Here is a 21157-nt window from a genome sequence, read left to right on the forward strand (position 1 = left end):
GAGAAACTAAAAGAAAACGCTGATATTAAAGAAGAAAGGAGACAAAAACGCAAGAGATGGAGTCCAAAGACCCCAGAGCAGGCTGTGTGGCTGGGTCTGGAACCTGGGGAGGGAGCCCGGAAGCGGGCCAGACAGCTCTCCCTCTGCGTGTGGGTTAGCAGGAGTTGGGGCACATATTACAGACAGGGGTGCTTATCATTACTGCTCACTGATCACCCTAGGCCCATTCCTCACTATTCCCACTTTCGGCCGGAAGACCCTGGGCCGTAAGTTGTGCCTCGGATTGCTCAGGGCACAGTGAAGCCACAGCAAAGGGTTCAACGGAAGGCCTGCTCTGGAGGTCGGGGTGACTGTGTCGCTGTTCCTGGCATTCCAAGTTCTAATTCCAAATACTGTGTGACCCAGGCTGTGTCCTAGGGTATCATCCATCTGTGGGATCCCCGATGTGTTCCGTGGTATGACGCATGGGTCTAGGGTGTGGCCCACTGTGTGATCAGGGAGTGCAGAAGGCTGGGATTCCCTGTAGGGCCCGCAGAGTGCAGGCTCCACAGAAGAACGCCGACGCTGCCTCCTTTGTATTGTGGGTTGAATAACAGGATTTTGCGATTACTCTAGAAACCCATCCTCTATTTTCCTAAATGAACATTCTGTATAAATAATTAAAATTAATTTATCCTATTTGCAGTTAGGATAACATGTAGGAATTTAGGTGAAGGGAAAGGGTGAGGCTGAACACCACCAGTGGAACTAAGATGCTTTTCTTCTGAGGCCACAGACTAGGGTGCAGCCTGCCTCTGTCTGTCCCCAGGCAGTGAGGGTTAACATGGCCACAGAGCTTCCTGCACTTCACCGCGTGTGTGTGTGTGTGCGCGCGCGTGCGTGCGCGCCCATCGGCACTGGGCCTCCCGTACCCTGCTCCAAGCCAATTATTGTACCCAAGCCCAAGTGTGGAGAGCATTACTTCTGAGAAAATGTCATTAGAGCCAAAAAGGGAAATGGATCTGAAAGTTAAATACCGTCCTCCATTAGGCAAGGCGAAGTCTATTGGATCAACCACAGCTCAGCATGCTTTTTAGTTCCATGCAGCGCTTATCAAATAGCTGATGTTCAGGAGGCTGTTACATTAAAAAGGAATTCTAAAACAAAGTACCAGTTAAAATAATTTCAGAGATAAAGAGTCACACAACTGTTTCTTAATTGGCACTACTTTATTCATATTTTATTGGTTCTTTTCAGCACGTTGAATTTCTTTGTACAATGAAAACCTTTAACAAATAGCATGCTTCTATAGTTTCTTGAAAAAGAGGGAGACTTCCTTATAGGTCACATATATCAATTAGAGCATATTCTAAATGAATTTTCAGCTCAACAGACTCAAAGCAGATGCAGGAGTTTCGATAAAACTATGCACAATGTGCGGAGCGTTTTGTTTTTCATTTGCTCTGTGTGGCACCTGCTGCTTTCCAGTGAGCCTCTCAAAACGAGGGGGTTTCACAAACTTGTTGATTTCAAGAACAGAAATATACTCTACAAATACTATTTTTTTTTTTTTTTTTGAGATGGAGTCTTGCTCTGTCGCCCAGGAGTGCAGTGGCACAATCTCAGCTCACTGCAACCTCTGGCTCCTGGGTTCAAGTCATTCTCCTGCCTCAGCCTCCCGAGTAGCTGGGATTACAGGCTCGTGCCACCACATCCAGCTAATTTTTGTAATTTTAGTAGAGATGGGATTTCGCCATGCTGGCCAGGCTGGTCTCGATCTCCTGACCTCATGTGATCTACCCGCCTTGGCCTCCCCAAGTGTTGGGACTGCAGGAGTGAGCCACCGCACCGGGCTGTTTTTTATTTATTTTATTTTATTATTTTTAAGTGGGAAGGTTCTTGGAAGCTGCTGCCCTCCTCCTCAGCCTGCCTCCCCTTCTCACTGGGGCAAGAGCTGCTCCCACCATTTTCTGTGTCTGCATGGATGTATTTTATGCTGTGCTGCAATGGCTGGTTGATGCCTTTGTCTCCCACACAAGGTCATAAGCTCCTGAGAACACAGACCAGCTCCTGAGACAGCTCCAGTTTGTCGACTGAAGCCTGACAGAACCTGGGACGTGGCAGATGTGCTACTGAATGTCAGTAATTGCTACTGAATAAACAAATAGTAGCCCGTAACACGGCACTGACGTCCTTCTCAATAGACAAGTTGCTCTACAAATCAAACAGCTGATTGATCTGCGGCGTAGTCTAACTCTCTGGGGTATGCAGGCTTGGGCCTCGTTCTGGGCTTCCTCACCAGGACAGCCGTGGGTTTGTGGTTTGTCTACACCAGCCTCTGAGGGCGACTGGGAAGAAGGAGGCTGGCTCTGGGATCAGCACTCGCCTCTCGCTAGGTCCTGATTGCTCCCTGGGGCTACTCTTGCGTTCTGAATCTTGCTCTGCTGGCGAGCTTTCTGTCTACAGATTTCTGTGTCTGGCCTAATTCCAGTGGCTGATATTTTCCCAGAAAAGAAAATACAGCTGGGGTCGAGGCAAATGTGTGCTCCATGATTCTGGTGCTGACCTGTGTTTCTCTTGCGGCCTCCTGGCCGGCAGACTCCAAATCACGCTGTCTAGATGCTCCCGAAGTGCCTGTGAAACACAAACTGCTTCTCTGCAGCCAAGTTAAAGTTTCCCTTTTGTGGCTTTTTATCCACCTTCCTTTCAGTGATTCTCTAATGAGTGGATTTCTTGGGGGAAAAAAAGGATAAACGTTTCATTTTTTTTTTTCTTCATGCCGATTTACAGACAATCTCCAGCCTCCCATGATCGTGCAATCTATAAAATGCAGCTTCTAATACTGACTTGTGGAGCACTTTGATGGCTGGAGATAAAAGGAGCAGTCTCCTTCCCGTTTGATAACACTGCACACTGTTGTTCAAACTTTCTTCATCTTCTTGAAGCATCAGTTCCATTAGGCAAACACTCCAGGTTGCTGCTCCATGCTGGGAGCTGTGAGTGCCTCTAGGTTCTCTCAGCAGCTCCTTGATGAACAGGAAACCAGCTGCCAGGTGCAAACTTGGAGCAGATTTCACAGCTGCTTCTGCTCATAGTTTGCACCTAGGATCAATAACAGCATTAGGTTTTTTTTGTTTGTTTGTTTGTTTGAGGTTCTTGCTCTGTTCCCCAGGCTGGAGTGCAATGGAGCACTCTGGCTCATTGCAACCTCCTGTCTCAGCCTCCCGGGTAGCTGGGATTACAGGTACCCGCCACCATGTCTGGCTAATTTTTGTATTTTTAGTAGAGACGAGGTTTCACCATGTTGGCCAGGCTAGTCTTGAACTCCTGACCTCAAGCAATCCGCCTGCCTCGGCCTCTCAAAGTGTTAGGATTACAGGCATGAGCCATGGCGCCTGGCCAGCATTATGCATTTTTTGTGTGCGAACACCAACATTAAACAATCAAGTTCCTACCTCTCCTGCACCTCCCCACTCATAACATATCCTAAGGAAGGGGGATGCCCATCATGTTACTGAGAGGTTCCACGTGCATCCCTGGAATCATGTTCTTGACCCACACTGCTGCCATTTATCTCTGAGCACGTGCAGGCTCTGACTGGTATTTTTCTCTTAGGTTCTTGTCCTTTCTCTTCAACAACACAGTGAACTTTTCCAGGGCTGAGGCTGTGTTCTCTGCCTTGTGGAATCTCCACGTCACCCAGAGAAGCACCCGGCACACAGCAGGTTCTTGAGAGATGCAAATGTTTGCAGTTGGTGAGTAATATAAAGGATTCAATGAATAAAATGACTTTTCCCTTGTGACTCAAAGTATGGGTGTCACTGCACCTTATTTTTCTGTTTATGTCAAAATACTCTCTTCTCCTGCTTTTCCTGGGAGGAGTTCATGTCCTCAGAAGGAAAATTCACTTTCAACTGCAGAAGAACACACCAAGTGAGCATTAATCCAAAGCACAGTGACGCAACCTACACCTTCTCCAAGGCTCTTCTGCTAGGATTAGATAAAGCAGATGCCACAGTGTGCTTACTGTCTTCCTCCATCCTCCGTCACTCGGCAGGTTGACCTGCCTCTCATTAAAGAACATTTTCCCAGACCGGCAGAGGAAATAACATCGGGAAGGGTTGAAAAGAGCTGTCTAACCCTTGAACATTTCGATGGTGGCTTCCCTAACTCGCGCCTTCAGTGGCATCTGGTGTAACACCTGATAACAGCTGGGCAACAGTCCTCCGAGTCCTCCTGATGAGGTAGAGCTAGGGCAGCCTTACAGGATGGGACACAGGGCCAAGCCAAGCGGCCTGCAGGGGCTGTGTGTGTGTGCCCCTCCCGTCAGGTGCTGACACTTCAGTGCTTGTCTAGAGGACTTTATTTGCTGAGAATAATTTAACCCCAGAGCTGCAGTTGGAAAAGCCTTTAAATGATGCTTTTTTATTCATAAACCATAGCTTTCAATAATGGGCTGCTATCTTTCCTGCTGCAGTTAACTGGCCTGGGCTTTTTAAGAGTAGGGCCGTCAGCTTATGGCCCCTAAATGGGCTCATTAGAAGAACCCTAGACCCTTCTGCTATAGCCACTGTGGCGTCCTCTTCTCCACCAGCTCCTCCTCTTGGGATCCTAATTCAAGGACAAAATCCTTCACTGACTTCTTTTCTTAGTAAGTGACTAAAACAAAAAGCCTATTATTTAGAGCAGTTTTAGGCTCACAGCAAAACTGAGAGGATGGTACAGAGTACAGCTGCCATGTACTCCCTGCCCCCACAGGCACCGCCTCCCCACCAGCAACATCCCTCACAGAGGCCTGCAACCTGTGAAGCTACCTGGACACGTCGCTGTCACCCAGAGCCCACAGGGCTGGAAGGGGTGCACTAGGGTTCCCTCTTGGCGTTGTACATGCTGTGGGTTGGACAAGTGTGTGGTGACCCTGTCCACTCTTATGGTATCATACAGAGTAGTTTCCTTGCCCTAAAAGTCCTCTGTGCGCTGTCTGTCCATCCCTAGCAAGGGAATTCTCAAACAACAGGGAACAGTTTTCACTTGGCCCTAAACACACTTAAAGTCACTGCTTTAGCTGATAGAAGGTAATTTTCTGTTTTTCAGTAAGAGTTGGTTTCAGCTTAAAGCCAACCAAAAAAAAAAAAAAAAACAAACAAAACCCAACAACTAAGTATTAATAAATTTAGACCCAGCTGGGCACGGTAGCTCATGCCTGTAATCCCAGCACTTTGGGAGGCTGAGAGAGGCAAATCACCAGAGGTCAGGAGTTTGAGACCAACCTGTCCAACATGGTAAAACCCTGTCTCTACTAAAAATTAAAAAAAAAAAAAAAATTAACCGGGTGTAGTGGTGGGCGCCTGTGGTCCCAGCTACTTAGGAGGCTGAGGCAAGAGAATCGCTTGAACCTAGGAGGCGGAGGTTGCCGTAAGCCAAGATGGCACCACTGCACTCCAGCCTGGGCAACAAAGAGAGACTCTGTCTCGAAATAAATAAATAAATAAAATTAAAAATAAATGAATAAATGTAGACTCAAAGTAAATTATCCTGGGTGCTGTGAGGTGAGAAATAATCATCTCGGGCTCCTTATTCAGATTTATGCAGTGGGGTTTTGGAGATCTTCTGATTATCACTTTCAATATCACGAGTTGATTTTAGGCCCTTCGAGTTAGGTCTTATCTTTGAAAATGCCAATCTTTGGAAACTTTTCACAGACTAATTAAATTAGCTAGATACCTGAATTAGCTAGGTCTCTTGGTCTCAACTCAACTGAAAAACCTGCTTGCCATTAAAGAATTTCCCTCTAAATGACACATGAGTCTGACACCGTCAACAGGGAAAGTCACTTGTGCTGGAGGAGCTGAGGTTGAGTCCAGGCACCTGAGTGTTTAGAAAGTGGATGCAAGCTGGCCAAACAAAGATGGACAGTTCATCTCCTGCCCTCTTCTCTTCATCCCCAGAGCACCCACCGTTCCAGGCTCATCCGTCATCTTCTCAGCAGTTTCCTGGATGGCACAGGGTGCAGCAGTGGGCACATCTGTCCTGTCCTCAGCAGCGAAGTCCTCCCAAGAGAGCCACCACCACGGCTTCAGTGTCTTCCTGCCCCTTCCGGTCTGAAGCCTCCTGTACCCGCCAGGCCATGAACCTGCACACCCAGTGGGTTCCTTCTCAGCCCTCTTTTTTTTTTTTTTTTTTTTTGAGACAGAGTCTCATTCTGTCGCCCAGGCTGGCGTGTAGTGGTGCGATCTTGGCTCACTGCAACCTCTGCCTCCCGGGTTCAAGCGATTCTCCTGCCTCAGCCTCCCAAGTAGCTGGGATCACAGGAATGCACCACCACACCCAGCTAATTTTTGCATTTTTAGTAGAGACGGGGTTTTACCACGTTGGCCAGGATGGTCTTGACCTCTTGGCCTTGTAATCCACCCACCTTGGCCTCCCAAAGTGCTGGGATTACAGGCATGAGCCACTGTACCCGGCCTCAGCCCTCTTTATCCCTGAGCTCCCAACGGACACTGCTGGCCACTGCCTTCCTCCCGAAACCTCTTCCTTTCTTGGCTGCTCCCAGCCCTCTATCATTCTTCACACACTTCTTCCTCCAGCCCTTTTTGAAAGGCTGGAGTCCCACGGCCTCCTATCCTGGGCCCTCCTCCTCCCTTCCCTTCTCACTCTGCACGTTCTCCCTGGGCGGCATGTCTTCTCCGGGTGGCATGTGGTCCCCAGGTGACAAGTCCAACCTGGCCAATGCACTAATGACTCTGGGCGACACATCCATCTCTGGCTCTGCAGCCTCTCTGAGACCCACGGCAAATGCCCAGCTGCTCTCCAGCCACTGCCCACTGGACACCCAAGGCCCTTCAGTCTCAACACATCTAGAGTGGAGCTCACTGTTCTCATCTCCCTCCAACTGACTCTTCCTCTTAAATTCCTTACTTGGAGAATGTCCTTGCCATTTCACTGAAGGGTTCAGTGACATTTCTTCACCCAGATGTTCTTCTTTCCCTCCATCTCATCAGTCACCAGGTTCCCGGGACTCCATTTTGCCCACACCCACAGACACGCCTGCCCCTTCCTGTCACCATCACTGCATCTGAATGAGGTCGCCTCCTCACATCTCTCTCTTTTTTTTTTTTTCCTGAGACTGAGTCTTGCTCTGTCCCCCAGGCTGGAGTGGAATGGCACGATCTCAACCCACTGCAACCTCCACCTCTCGGATTCAAGTGATACTCCCACCTTAGCCTCCTGAGAAGCTGGGATTACAGGCACCCACCACCAGCTAATTAAAAGTTAGCTGGTAACCAGCTAGTTTTTTTTTTTTTTTTTTTTTTTTTTTTTTTTGAGACTGAGTCTCCTTGTGTCGTCATCCAGGCTGGAGAGCAGTGGTGCGATCTCAGCTCACTGCAAGCTCCGCCTCCTGGGTTCACGCCATTCTCCTGCCTCAGCCTCCCAAGTAGCTGGGACTACAGGCGCCTGCCACCGTGTGTGGCTAAGTTTTCGTATTTTCAGTACAGACAGGGTTTCACCATGGTCGCGATCTCCTGACCTCGTGATCTGCCCGCCTCAGCCTCCCAAAGTGCTGGGATTACAGGCATGAGCCACCGCGCCCGGCCTTAATTTTTGTATTTTTAGTAGAGATGGGGTTTCACCATGTTGGCCGGGCTGGTCTCCAACTCCTGACCTCAGGTGACCCGCCCACCTCAGTCTCCCAAAGCGCTGGGATTACAGGCGTGTGACACCGCGCCTGGCCTCCTCACATCTCTTGACTGGACTGTTGCAGCTGCCTCCATCTGGCCTCACAGCCACTGGCTAATGTTGTTTGGCAAAGTCAGCCTGCCTGGGCTTGATCCTGGCTCGGTCACAGAGGGCTGTGTGCACCTGGGGCTGGATGCAATTTGCTAGGATGTGTGATCTCATTACGTGAATTTACATACATTAAATATTTTGATTCATACCAATTCACATCAAGTATGCTTTTCATTGGTGTAGACCCAGGGCCTCTGCCAATGGTCTCTCATGTGAGTGAGCCCCTAAAGCCTAGTGCACAGCCTGCAGAAAAGTCTGTGTGACCTAGGTCAGATCAGGGGTAAGAGCCAGCAGCCCGTGACTCTGTTAGCCATGTAGATTACATTTTATTAATTTGAGCAAATGCTTAAAAATAGGTAGGTTTCAGAAATTCTGAAAACCTGGCAACTTTGGGCCTGTGTTCTCACAAGGCAACAGTGGATGAAGCTAGGATGCAGCTGTCCCTTTTAGACAGGGCACGCACTCCCTGCCTTAGCCCTTGTTATGGATTGAATTATGCTTCCCATCCCCCTGAATTCATATGTTGAAGCCCTAACCCCCAATATGACTGTATTTGGACATAGGGCCTTTAAGTAGGTAATTAAGGTAAGATGAGGCCATAAAGGTGGGGCCCTAATCCCACAGTGTCCTCATAAGAACAGGAAGAGACAGTCGAGATCTCGCCCTCTTTTTGTGTGCATACAGAGGAAAGGCCATGTGAGGATACTGTGAGAAGGTGGCCGTTTGCAAGCCACAGCCCTCACCAGAAACCAACCCTGCTGGCACCTTGATCTTAGACTTCCAACCTCCAGAATTGTGAGAAAATGTCTGTTTTTGGTCATTCAGCCTGTTGTATTTTGGTAGGTGAGCAAGATGACTAACACATTCCTCATGCTCAAGACCATGAGAGTTATCTGAGAATTCTTCTCATTGCCTGCCTTCTACACCCAGTCATCTGACCTGCTCCCCAAGCCCATGAGCTCCCCACTCCTACTATACCACACTGCTCTAGTTTGGACCCCATGATTCCTTGTCTTGACCACTGCCTTCTAACTGGAAAGTTCCATCCTACCTCTGCACCTCTGCAACCAGCCATGGCATGCTTCAACCATGCTCCACCTAAAAATTAAAACGGGACCGTATCTCCTCATAGTCACAGTGGCTCCCAGATTCTTGTGTTGTTGCCAGAGGATTGTGTGGGGTGCTACGTCCTGTGCAGGAAAGAAAGCTGAGTCATCAGGATCGACCCCACGAGGGAGACAGAGCACTAAGACACCCATGGAGAGATGTACCCAAGTGCTCCATGACAGGAGCACAAATAATTCACAGGACACTGGGAGTTAAACCTTTATTTCCCGTCGAGGACTCTGGGAAGGTGTCCTCGAGGACTCATCATGATGGGAGACGGCACTCACCTCAAACTAGCAGGCATGGAGTGACAAAGGGCACCTGACTGGACACAATGGCTCACACCTGTAATCCCAGCACTGTGGGCCAAGATGGGTGGATCACTGGACCTCAGGAGTCCAAGACCATCCTGGGTAACATGGTAAAACCCCATCTCTACATAAAATACAAAAGTTAGTCAGCCGTGGTAGCGTGTACCTGTAGTCCCAGCTGTTTGTGGGGCTGAGGCAGGAGGATTGCTTGAGCTGGGGCGGTCCAGGCTACAGTGAGCCACGGTCACACCACTACACTCCTGAGTGGGTGACAAAGTGAGATCCTGTCTCAAAAAAAAAAAAAAAAAAATAGAGACATAGTCTCACTATGTCGCCCAGGCTGGTCTTGAACTCCTCGCCTCAAGTGATCTGCCCACCTCAGCATCCTAAAGTGCTGGGATTAAAAAAAAATAAAAAATAAAAAAATAAAATAGGACACTGCTGGAGTGAGTGCACCTTCCCTGGGTCTGAGGTCTCTGAACCCAATGCCCAGCTTTCGGTGCACATTTCCAGAATAAACAAATGAATGCGGTCAGTGAGCAAGAATAAATGGCTGTTATACACAATGGCAGCAGAAGCAATTATCCGAGGATATTAATGGTCAATAAGTCATGTTTCTGACTCAAAATTTTCCAGCTAAATCCATTTTAAAGCCTAATAAAATCAAGAACCTTTGTGTGTTTAACTCAAATCTATATAAAATCGGATAAACAACGTCAACCCCATGTAACAGTATGTGTTTTAGTGTAGATATCATTGGTGGAGGATACAATACACTCTCCCTGAAAAGTGAGTCATTTGATTTTATGTCACTTTAGCTATGATGCTGATATATAAACTCTATGAGGCTATGAGATGATGTCTTCAAAGCGTACTTTCAAATGTGTTACAAGAAGCTGACTCTTTAGAGCTCACCGTTCTATTCTTCAGACCATATCTCATCGCATGTTTTTCACAGATTCATAGTCTAATAATTTTTATTATATAGAAAGCATTTTCTGCTTCCCATATCATTTTATTATTTTTAAACTATGTTCAACTGTATAATCACATCAAAACAACATTGGGTTGTCACAACTCCTGATCCTATTTGTCTTCTTGTTTTTTGTTAGTTTCTTGAGATGATGATCCTCTCTCCCCTTTAAAAAAATTCTCCCCTTTTTGAATTATTTTAATTTAATGCATTTAAAAAATTTTGGCTGAAGTAATTTCCAATTAACGTCTTTCCAGGCCGAGCATGGTGGCTCATGCCTGTAATCTCAGCACTTTAGGATGCTGACGTGGGTGGATCACTTGAGACCAGGAGTTTGAGATCAGACTGGCCAACATAGTGAGACTTGTCTCTATTTATTTATTTTTATTCATTCATTTATTTATTTTGGAGACAGGGTCTCCAGCGCACCACCCAGCTAATTTTTGTATTTTTTGTAGAGACGGGGTTTTAGCATGTTACCCAGGCTGGTCTTCAACTCCCGAGATCAAGTGATCCGCCAGCCTCAGCCTCTTAAAGTGCTGGGATACAGGCATGAGCTGCCGCTGTCTCTATTTTTTTTTAAGTTTCCTTCCAGAAATATATGTGGATGAGAGTATACTTTGAATACTTGCATATCCAAAGATTTATTTTACCCTCACACACCAACAACGGTTTAACAAGGTATGAAATTCTAAAGTTACACTTCTGTATCCTCAGACCTCTGGAAACGTGTGCTCTGCGATATTCTGCAGGTGAGCACTGGAGGGGGCAGCTCCGCTACTGCTCAGCCCACGTCGCTGTTTGAGATAACCTGCGTATTTACTGGTTTTTGTTGTTTCTTCAAAAACATTTCCCTTTGCTTTAAAAATTAGATATTTCATTCACCAGGATACAACAGCTAGGTTTATGTTGTTTTAAATTATTAATTCTTGCAGTGCAGTGGACAAGTCCTCTCAAACTCAGTATTTATTGTCTTCTAGATCTTAAATGAAAGTTGCATTCATTTATATGCAGGCATCTTGCTAAAATCATGGAATACCTTCTCTTCCATGTATAGCAGAGACCATAGACCTGAACGACTATTCTTCCTTACATCTCACAAAATTGCCATCAAAAGCCCAATTATTATTATTTCGTCTTAAAATTTAAAAGGCAACAAGTAGTATCGGGAAATCGTGATTTTTTTTTTTTTCATTCTACGGTAGAGTGCATAGAACCATGTTTTCTGATTGTTGTAGGAGCACACGTACTTGCTATAGGTAAGCTCTGAAAAATACTATTAGGAGAGCAAGCATCTGGTTCCTTGAAAACGCCGGGATTCGGCGCCCGCCCTCCTGCACGCGGTTACACAGAGAGCACGCCGGGGCCGCCACCCCCTCGTGCCGCTGGTTCTCCAGCGGAGCAAACTTCCCAGAGCCGGGGTTGATCTTCCTCCACAGTAAAACCCAAGTGCAGCTCAAGTTCTTTCTCAAAAGGTAGCAGGCCACACCCACCCACACCACTGTGCTTGGAATAAAAGCTTTGCGGTCAAGCTAAAAGGCCTTATCCATCTCCTTTCCTCTGTGTTCTGAAACCAGACCGCCAGCCTCCGCGTGCAGCAGGAAGTGAGAGGCCAGGGCAGATATCCCCGGGGATCAGACCCTGCGGAAGGCGCTCAGTCGAGGGCGAGACTTCCCAGAGAGGCTCGTTAATGAGAGCGAGCGAGCGAGCGAGCGGCAGGAAAAGCTCAAGGCACTGGGAGCGGCAGAACCGGCCCGTAGCGTCCTCCCGGCCAGGTCAGGGGAGCCATTCCCCCCCCCAGTTTAAACGCTCCGCAGCCGGTCCGCGCCCGCCGCCCGTCCGGGTCCAGTCCCGGGATTCAGGAGCCCCTCCCGCCGCCGCTCCCCGGCGCCCACCAACCCCGCGGGCCCGGCGCGCTGTCCCCGGGGCGTGAGCCGACCGCGCGACCGGGACCTACCGAGCAGCAGGAGCCGGTGCGTCTGCTGCAGGTCGCGCTTCTGCTCGCGCAGCATGCGGTCGATGCCCCGGCTCACTTTCCTCGCCTCCTTGGCCGCCTCGCGCTCCTCGGCGCTCAGCTGCTCGGTGCGCTGCCGCTTCTCCTTCGGCTTGTCTGCTTTGGGCCCAGCGCATGCCGGGCTCCCGCCGCCGCCCCGAGGCAGCGAGGTCCGAGCCGTGTCCCTTGCGGCCGCCCGGACTGGGGCCGGGGCCGGGGCGGGCTGCGTGTCCTGCACCGGGGGCTCCGAGGCCGCGCAGGGGTCGTCCCCTGGGCCCCCGAAAAGCAGCGGCCGCAGACTGTAGCACAGACCCATGTGGGCGCGGCACGGCGGGGGCGGCGCGCGGGACTAGGGCGGGCTGGGCGCCGAGGGCGGCCTGGTTCCCGCGCCCAGTTCAGGCCGGCGCCCCTGCGGAGGGGCGAGAGGGGGCTACACCCGGACCCTGTTCAGCGCTGCCGGCCGCCAGCTGCGGGAAGGGGGTGCGGCAGGCCCGGGCCGAGGGCCACGGCCCCTCACTGCCCCAGAGGGCCATTTTGCATTTTCCGCTGGGTGCAGGGGGTGGCGGCCGCCTTGGCTGGAGATCACTTGATAACGCCCAGAGCTGGCCAAGCCGACGGGCCTCAGCGAGCCCGGCCCCGTTACCGTAAATGCCGCCGCCGGTCCAGCCCTCGCTACCGTAAATACAGCTGGCTTTCGTTACCGTAAATACCGCCGCGCGGGCGAGTATTCTGTACCGTAAATAATGCCGACTGAGCCCGGCGCGCAGCTGCGGACAGTACCGCAGTGGCTGTGCAGTCAGCACCTGGAGCCGCAGTTGCGGCAATTAGAAAACCAGGGTGGCTTTGATCTTGGGTCATAGTAACTGAGGACGGAAAGCTGGGTGCAGGGATAGCGACCGTGGCTTTAAAGCCTTCAATTTCCCCAATCCATTGCTTGCAGAGATCTCTGCACCTTGCCACTCCCTTTTCTGCTCATTATCTTACACACATGCCCGCACACTCTTTATCCCTACTTTAATACTACTATACCTTTGACCTCTACAAAATCTCCAATTCTGGAGTCTGGTCCACGACACCATTTTCAACAATTTCCACCCTTAAAAATGAAAACCGAGCACATATAATTGCCATGTACTATTTATATTTGCTGAAATGAGAATATGAGATTGTACACTGTATTTTCTTAATCCACAATATAGCGCAGAGAGGAGCAGATGCGCCTTCAGACTGGGTGCGCTCTCTCCATGACGCTGAGAAACAAGCCCGCCAGAGGTCCCATGTCTCCGGTTATTTCCCACTGAATGCACAGCATCTTGTAGAGCTTCTGCAACAGGTGAACATTTTAATATAGCTTGTGAATAACCTGCTGTAAGATGTGTTCCTTGATTTCCGGGAAAATGACATGTAATATTATAACTGATAGTTAAATACATCTCTTATTAACACACCAGATTAGGCTGTTTAATGAAACGTAGCATGCAGCGCAGTGTGCACTGCACCCGTTGGCACTAGATGTAAATACTACATTGGATTACATGTTTTCTTTTTGAGACAATCTGGCTCTGTCGCCCAGGCTGGAGTGCAGTGGTGCGATCACGGCTCACTGCAACCTCCACCTCCCCGGTTCCAGTGGTTCTACTGCCTCAGCCTCCTAAGTAACTGGGACTACAGGCGCCCACCACCACTGCCAGCTAATTTTTCATTTTCTTTCTTTCTTTTTTTTTTTTTTTCTGGGCATTTTTAGTAGAGACGATTTCACCATGTTGGCCAGGCTGGTCTCGAACTCCTGACCTCAAGGGACCCACCCACCTCGCCTCCCAAAGTGCTGGGATTACAGGCGTGAGCCACTGCGCGGGGCCTGGATTACATTTTTAAATCAAGAAGTTGGAGATCCGGCATTCACATTTCTTTTGGGGGTCCTGCTAATAACAAATGTGCATACATGTACTGCTTTTGACCTAACATTGTTCCCCAAATTTTGCTAAAATTATGGCATACTTTCAGATATTTGAGCAAAAGAAAGGATTATAGAAAATCTAACTTGGGAAAATAGAAAAAGTTACTAAATATCATTGTCATTTTCACTATTCATTCACTCATCCATCTGTCCATTTGTCCATTTAATTGAGTGCCTGCAGTATGCCAGGCATCCTTGTTGGTGCTGGGTGAGGCAGACATGGGTCCTCATGGAGTTTGTAGACTAGTGAGATAGAAATATACTCAATCATAAAAGCACAGGTAAATATGTTAATTGTAAATTACGCTAATGCCATGAAGGGGAAAAGCAGGATTCTCAGGGTGTAAGGGAAGGTCCTGTTTAAATCGGGGCGGGGAAGAGTCGTGTGAGAGGCGGGAAAGGCTTCTGAGGAAACTGAGACCCAAGAGACTTATCGCAATTGCTTTTCTGTTATAACTTATTAGCTAAAATTTATCAGTGTCATACAAGAAGGATAACATTTTGTTTGTATATTAAAACCAGCTGAAAATGAAAACAAAGATTTTATGGTTTTTTTTTTTTTTAAGACAGGATCTCTCTCTGTTACTCAGGCTGGAATGGAGTGGCATGATCATAGCTCACTGCAATATAGAACTCTTGGGCTCAAGTAAGCCTCCTGCCTCAGCTTCCAGAATAGCCAAGATTACAGGTGTGCACCATCAGACCTGGCTAATTTTTTTAACTTTTATTTTTAGTAGAGACGAGGTTTCACTATGTCGTCCAGGCTGATCTGAAACTCCTGGGCTGAAGGGATCCTTCCACCTTGGCCTCCCAAAGTGTTGGGATTACGGGTGTGAGCCACCACGTCAGGCCTCGAATGGATTTTTATACTTAAGTACATCAGTTAAAATGTGGCCCCTCATTGAAAAACTAATAATTTCAAGACAGTGATAGCAGAACTTTAAACCATGTGTGTGGCCCTTGTATGAATATGCAGGTCACAGGCCCATGAAGCTGGCTGTACTTTCTGGCTTGAAATGTCAGAGAATACAATTTGGAGCTGGGAGAAAAACCAGACCATTAGCAGTGAAATCCTAGAAGGGAAGAAATTTCAGAGGTGTGAGCCCCACACATCCGTGTGTTGAATCTCCTCAAATCTTTGGCAGATCACTGAACAACGACGGATGGGGAGACCCCAGGGGCCTGACAAAATACTAGAAAACCTAAAAGAACAAAGATTTCAGTTGCTTCTCACTTCAGGGGAGACAGAGTTTGGAGTCTGAGTCAAGCCAAGTGAACTTTTTATAGTACATAACAAAAATCATTCATTAGAGAAATAAAACAACTCAAAATCTCTACATCATTCATAATGTTCAGTGTCAAACAAAAAAACACTAGACATACACAGAAACAGGAAAATATGACCCACAAAGTGTGATGTAAATTGATGCCTAGGTGACTCAGCTGCAACAATTAGCAGACAAGGATTTTAAAGCAACTAGTAAAAATATGTTCACCTATTTTAAAGAAGAAATACACATAATAAATGAGCAAATGGAGAATCTCAGCAGAGAAATTGAAGCATAACGAGAAATAAATGGAAATACTGAAATTGAAAATTACTGTAACTAAAGTAAAAATTCACTGGAGGTGCCTAACAGCAGATTGAAGACAGAATAAATTGAGGAACTATAAAATAGATTGATAGAAATGGTCCTATCTGAAAAACAGATGGAAGAAAAGCAGTGGAAGAAAAACACACAGATCTTCAGAGACCTGTTCGTCAATATAATCTGGTCTAATATAAGTGTTGAGTCTTAGGAAGTGAGGAAAAAGAAAATTTTGGAAGAAATAGTGGCTTCAAATTTCTGATACTTGGTAAAAGACTATTTATAAATCCAAGAAACCCAATGAACCACAGGCAGGACCAATACATAGAAAATCAGACCTAAGTACATATAGTAAAACTGCGGAACTCCAAATATGAAGAGAAAATTGTAAAAGCAGCTAAAGAAAAAAGAGACATTATGTGTGATAAACAACATATGAATAATGTTAGCTTTTTACAAGAAACAATAAAGGCCAAAAGGCACTAGAACAACACAGGTGAACTGCTGAAAAACAATGATCAACCGCCGCCCAGGTTCACGCCATTCTCCTGCCTCAGCCTCCCGAGCAGCTGGGACTACAGGCGCCCGCCGCCATGCCCGGCTAATTTTTTTGTATTTTTCAGTAGAAACAGGGTTTTGCCATGTTGGCCAGGATGGTCTCAATCTCCTGACCTCGTGATCCGCCTGCCTCGGCCTCCCAAAGTGCTGGGATTACAGGCGTGAGCCACCGCACCTGGCCGTATTCTTTCCTTTTAAACCTAAAAAATCATATTCCTCTTCAAGAAAAAATATTAGTATTGTGGGCTGATGATGTACATAGATGAAATATATGTGAAATATATGAAAATGTTGCAAAAGATGGGGGTAAAGGAATTATATTCTCACAAAATTCCAATATTTTATGTTAAATAGTATATTAACTGTAAGTCGATTGTGATAAATTACCCGTACAACTTTTTGCAGTGTTAGAAATAGTCTATAACTGCTTTGTCATATATAAGATAGCTGCTAGTCACACATATTCATTGAACACTTGCAATGTGGGTTTTGTGACTAAGGAACTAAATTTTAATTTTATATAATTTTAATTAGCTTAAATTTTAAATTAAATAGCCACATTAGTTAGTAGGTATCATTTGGTAAAATGCAGCCCTACAGCAACCACTAAAAAATAATGCAAAGTAGTATGTCTTAAAAGCCAATAGGGAAATGCAACTGAAATACCAACAAGATTCAATTACACCCAAAGAAAGGAGGAGTAGAGGGAAACAAATGAACTGAAATGGAAACAAATATCAACGTGGCAGATTTAAATTCAACTATAATTAAAAATAAATGGACTAACTGCCACCCCCCCCCCCAAAATAGAGGACCAGAGAATGTCAGAGTGGATTAAAAAGAAAAGACCCAACTCAGTGCTGTTTATAAGGAACAAACCTTAAATACAGACGCAAGTAGGTTATTAGTAAAAAGAATGAAAATATATACCATGGCGTTATGGACTGAATGTGTGTTACTCTAATTCATATGTTGAAGTCCTAACACCCCCAGTGTGATGGTTTGTGGAGATGGAGCCTTTGGGAGGTAATTAGGGTTAGGTGAGGTCCTGTGGGTGAGGTCCCGTGATGGGATAAGTGCTCTTATAAGAAGAGACACCTGAGAGCTTGCTTACACTCTTCCTGCCATGAGAGGGCGCAGTGAGGTGGCCATCTACTCACCAGGAAGAGGACCCCACCAGAGGACAGCCACCTGGCATTCTCATCTTGGACTGGCAGCTTCTAGAACTGAGGTAAAATAAATTGTTAAGTCACTCAGTCCATATTATGTTGTAGCATCATGAACTTACTAAGGTACATGCTACATTGATTTCCTAGGGCTGTGGTCAGAAATTACTACAAGCTGAGAAGGTTAAAACAACAGAAATTCATTATCTCACAGTTCTAGAGACCAGAAGGCAAAGTCGAGGTGTTGGCAAGGCCACACTCCCTCTGAGGGCTCTAGGGGAGGAGCTTCTTGGCCTCTTTCAGCCTCTGGTGGCCCCTAGCACTTCTTGGCTTGTGGCAGCATCCCTGCAATCTCTGCTTTGTCTTTGCATGGCCTTCTTTCTTCTGTCCCTGTGTGTCCTTATAAGTTCAGTCTTACTGGATGTGGAGCTCATCCTAATCCAATGTGATCTCATTTCGATCCTTACTTTAATTACAATCTGCAAATACGATTTACAAATTAGGTCACATTCTGTGGTTTCAGGTGGAAGTGAATTTAGGGGGAACACTATTTAACCCACTGCACGTGGAACCATTAACTGTGAGAAACCTAGAGTGTCTATTAACATCAAGCAAAATAGGCTGCAAGATAAAGAGGTTTATTGGGAATAGAGAAGACTAGTTCATCATGTCGAAAGGGATCAGAACATCAGGAAGACATAACAAATGGAAGACATAACAAACATCAGGAAGACATAACAAAGACGTGTATACAGTAATTCAAAATATAATGTCTGAAAGACCATAAGGGGGAAGCAAATGAATCCCCAGTCCTAGTTGGATCTTTTAACATGCTTGTCTCATTAGCAGAAAAACCGGAAGGGCTGAAGTATAAGCCACCTCTAATGAGCTGATTTTTATAGAACCCTACACCTAACAACGACAAAATGCTCTTCCCAAGTTGATGTGGAATTTTCACCGAGATAGACCAGACCTCGGGCCAAAAATAAGTCTCAATAAATTATAAAATACTGAACGTCTTCGAGCATGCTTTCTGGCCACAATGGGATTAAATGAGAATAACAGCAAAGTGTGTGAAAAGTCCCCGGATATTTGGAAATTAAACAATAAGCTTCTAAATAACCTGTGATTCTAGGAAGAAATAACAAGGAAATGAGAAGTATTTCAAACTTAATGACAGTGAAAATACCACATACCAAAATGTGTGAGATGATGAAAACTTTTCTGTCAAAAGTTTGATAAAATTTAGATGGAATGAACAAATTATTTGAAAAATACAGTTTACCAAAACTAGTATAAGAAAAAAACCAGAAAACCTGAATGGTGGTATATATAGTAAAGAAATCAGAGTTGCTTTAAAAGTACGCTCACAAAGAAAACTCCAGGTATAGATGATTTCACTGATTAATTCTATACAACATTTAAGGAATAAATATTACCTGTCTTATGCAAACTCTTTCAGAATACAGAGGAGGAAAAAGAAATACTCTGTGACTTAAGGCCAACACAGTATTAACACAAAAACTTGACAAAATACAAATTCAGAAAATTTTAGGTCAAGATGGTTCATTAACACAGATGCAAAAAAATCTTTAAAATATGATTCAATCCAGCAACGTAGAAAAATAGTATGTTATAACCAAGTGGGATTTATCCCCGTAGTGCCAGGTTAATTTCATATTTAATAGCTAATCAGTGCAATTCACCACATTACTATGTTAACAAAAAATGACATAATTACTTCAATAGATGCAGAAAAAGCATTTGAAAAAAATCCATATCAATTTATGAAAAAAACTCCAACTCTTAGAAAAAACTATAAATGGAAATAAACTTGATATTGGGACAGTCACTAAAATCCTGCAGCTAACATCATTAATGAATAGTGAAATGCTGAAAGCTTCCTGACGTTGGTAGCAAGGCAAGGATGTCTGTTCTCATCACTTTTTTTATAGAGACAAGGTCTCTCTCTTCTGTGTCACCCAGGCTGGAGTGCAGTCGTATGATCATAGCCCACTGTAATCTCTAACGTCAGGGTCTATGTCACCCAGGCTGGAGTGCAGTCGAATGATCATAGCCCACTATAATCTCTAACGTCAGGGGTTGGGGCTCAAGTGATCCTCTTGCCACAGCCTCCTGGGTAGCTAGAACTACCACCATGCCGGCTAATTAAATTTCTTTCTTTCTTTTTTTTTTTTTTTTTTTTTTGTATCACTATGTTGCCCAGGCTGGTCTCAAACTCCTGGCCTCAAGTGATCCTCCTGCCTTGACCTCCCAAAGCACTGGGATACGGATGTGAGCCACCGCACCTGGCCCCTCAACCTTTTAATTTAACATTACACGAGGTCTTAGCCATTTCAGTAAGGCAAGAAAATGAATTTGTAAGTGTAAAGATTGGAAATGAAAAAGTAAAATTGTCTGTATTCCCAAAAGACATATTGTTTATATAGGAAATACTAAGGAATAATCTTAAAGGCATTCTTGAGCTAATATGTGAGTCTAGCTAGGTCTCAGGATACAAGGCACACAAAAATAAATTATATTGCTATATGCTAAAAGACAACAACAACACAATTGGCATATGAAATTTTAAAATTTTCATCACAATAGAATCCCAAACCACGAAATACTTAGGAATAAATCTGATGAAAGATGTGCAAAACCTCTATATTGAAAACTACAAAACATTGCTGTGAGAAATTAAAGACCTAAACAAATGGAGGGGTGTGAGCGGTGATGGACTGAAGGGTCAATGCGTTAGGGTGCTTATTTTCTCAATTAACCTATGCGTTCAATGCAATCTCAATTGTTATCCCAGAAGGCTTTCTCATAGTAATTGATAAGCGGATTCTAAAATTTATATGGAAATGCAAACAACCTAAAATACCCAAAGGAATTTTGATAAAGACCAAAGCTGGAGGACTTACATCACCTTCCTTTAAAGTTCACTATAATGCCACAGTAATCAAGATAGTGTGATGTATAAAAATTGGCAAACAGATCAATGAAACACAACTGAATGCAGAAATAGACCTGCGCTAACATGGTCTGTTGGATGTCAATAGAGGTGCCAAAATAATTTAATGGGAGGACATTTTCTCAACAAACAGTGATGGAACAATGGGATGTCCACATTAGAAAAAAGCAAACCTTGTCTCCCACCTTGTATCACACACAAATAATCAAGAATTAAATACAGACCTAACTATAAAGTCTAAAACTATGAAGCTTTTTCAGAAGAAAACATTGGTGAATATTTTTTGTGACATGAAGAGAGGCAAAGATTTCTTAGATAGGACAGAAAAATTAACCATTCAAGGAAAGCTGATAAAGTTGACTTCATAAAATTCAAAATGGCACATTAAAATATACTACTAATATGAATAGATAGAAAGTATTTGCAATACCTATACCACAATGAACTCCTATAAACCAATGAAAATGAGAGAACTCAAAAATGAGTAAGATATTTGGACAGACACTCCGCAAAGGAAGGTATATGATTGACCAGTGAGCAAATGAAGATGTGATCAACATCTTCAGTCATCAGCAAAATGCAAGTGAAAATGACATCTACTGTAATGGTTCAAATGAAAAGACACTCAACACCAGCTGTTGGTGAGAATGTGGAGAAAGGGGAACACTGATATATTTTTTTGGTGGAACAGTACAATGGCCCCACCGCATTTGAGAAACAGTTTTTCAGTTGAATTTTTATAATCTTAAACATGTACTT

General features: G+C 45.3%; 1 protein-coding gene across 1 annotated transcript in view; it reads right to left on the reverse strand.

The window, feature by feature from the left end:
* Nucleotides 1-12488, reverse strand: part of GNAL (G protein subunit alpha L) — a 199485-nt gene extending 186997 nt beyond the window's left edge. Inside the window, exon 1 of the mRNA XM_050767384.1 lies at nt 12116-12488. Coding sequence (XP_050623341.1) covers nt 12116-12467 — 352 coding nt within the window. The 5' untranslated portion in view covers nt 12468-12488. The remainder of the gene's footprint in view (nt 1-12115) is intronic.
* Between the last annotated feature and the right edge of the window lie 8669 nt (nt 12489-21157).

Source organism: Macaca thibetana, chromosome 18 (assembly GCF_024542745.1).
Source record: "Macaca thibetana thibetana isolate TM-01 chromosome 18, ASM2454274v1, whole genome shotgun sequence".
Taxonomy (NCBI): Eukaryota; Metazoa; Chordata; class Mammalia; order Primates; family Cercopithecidae; genus Macaca; species Macaca thibetana.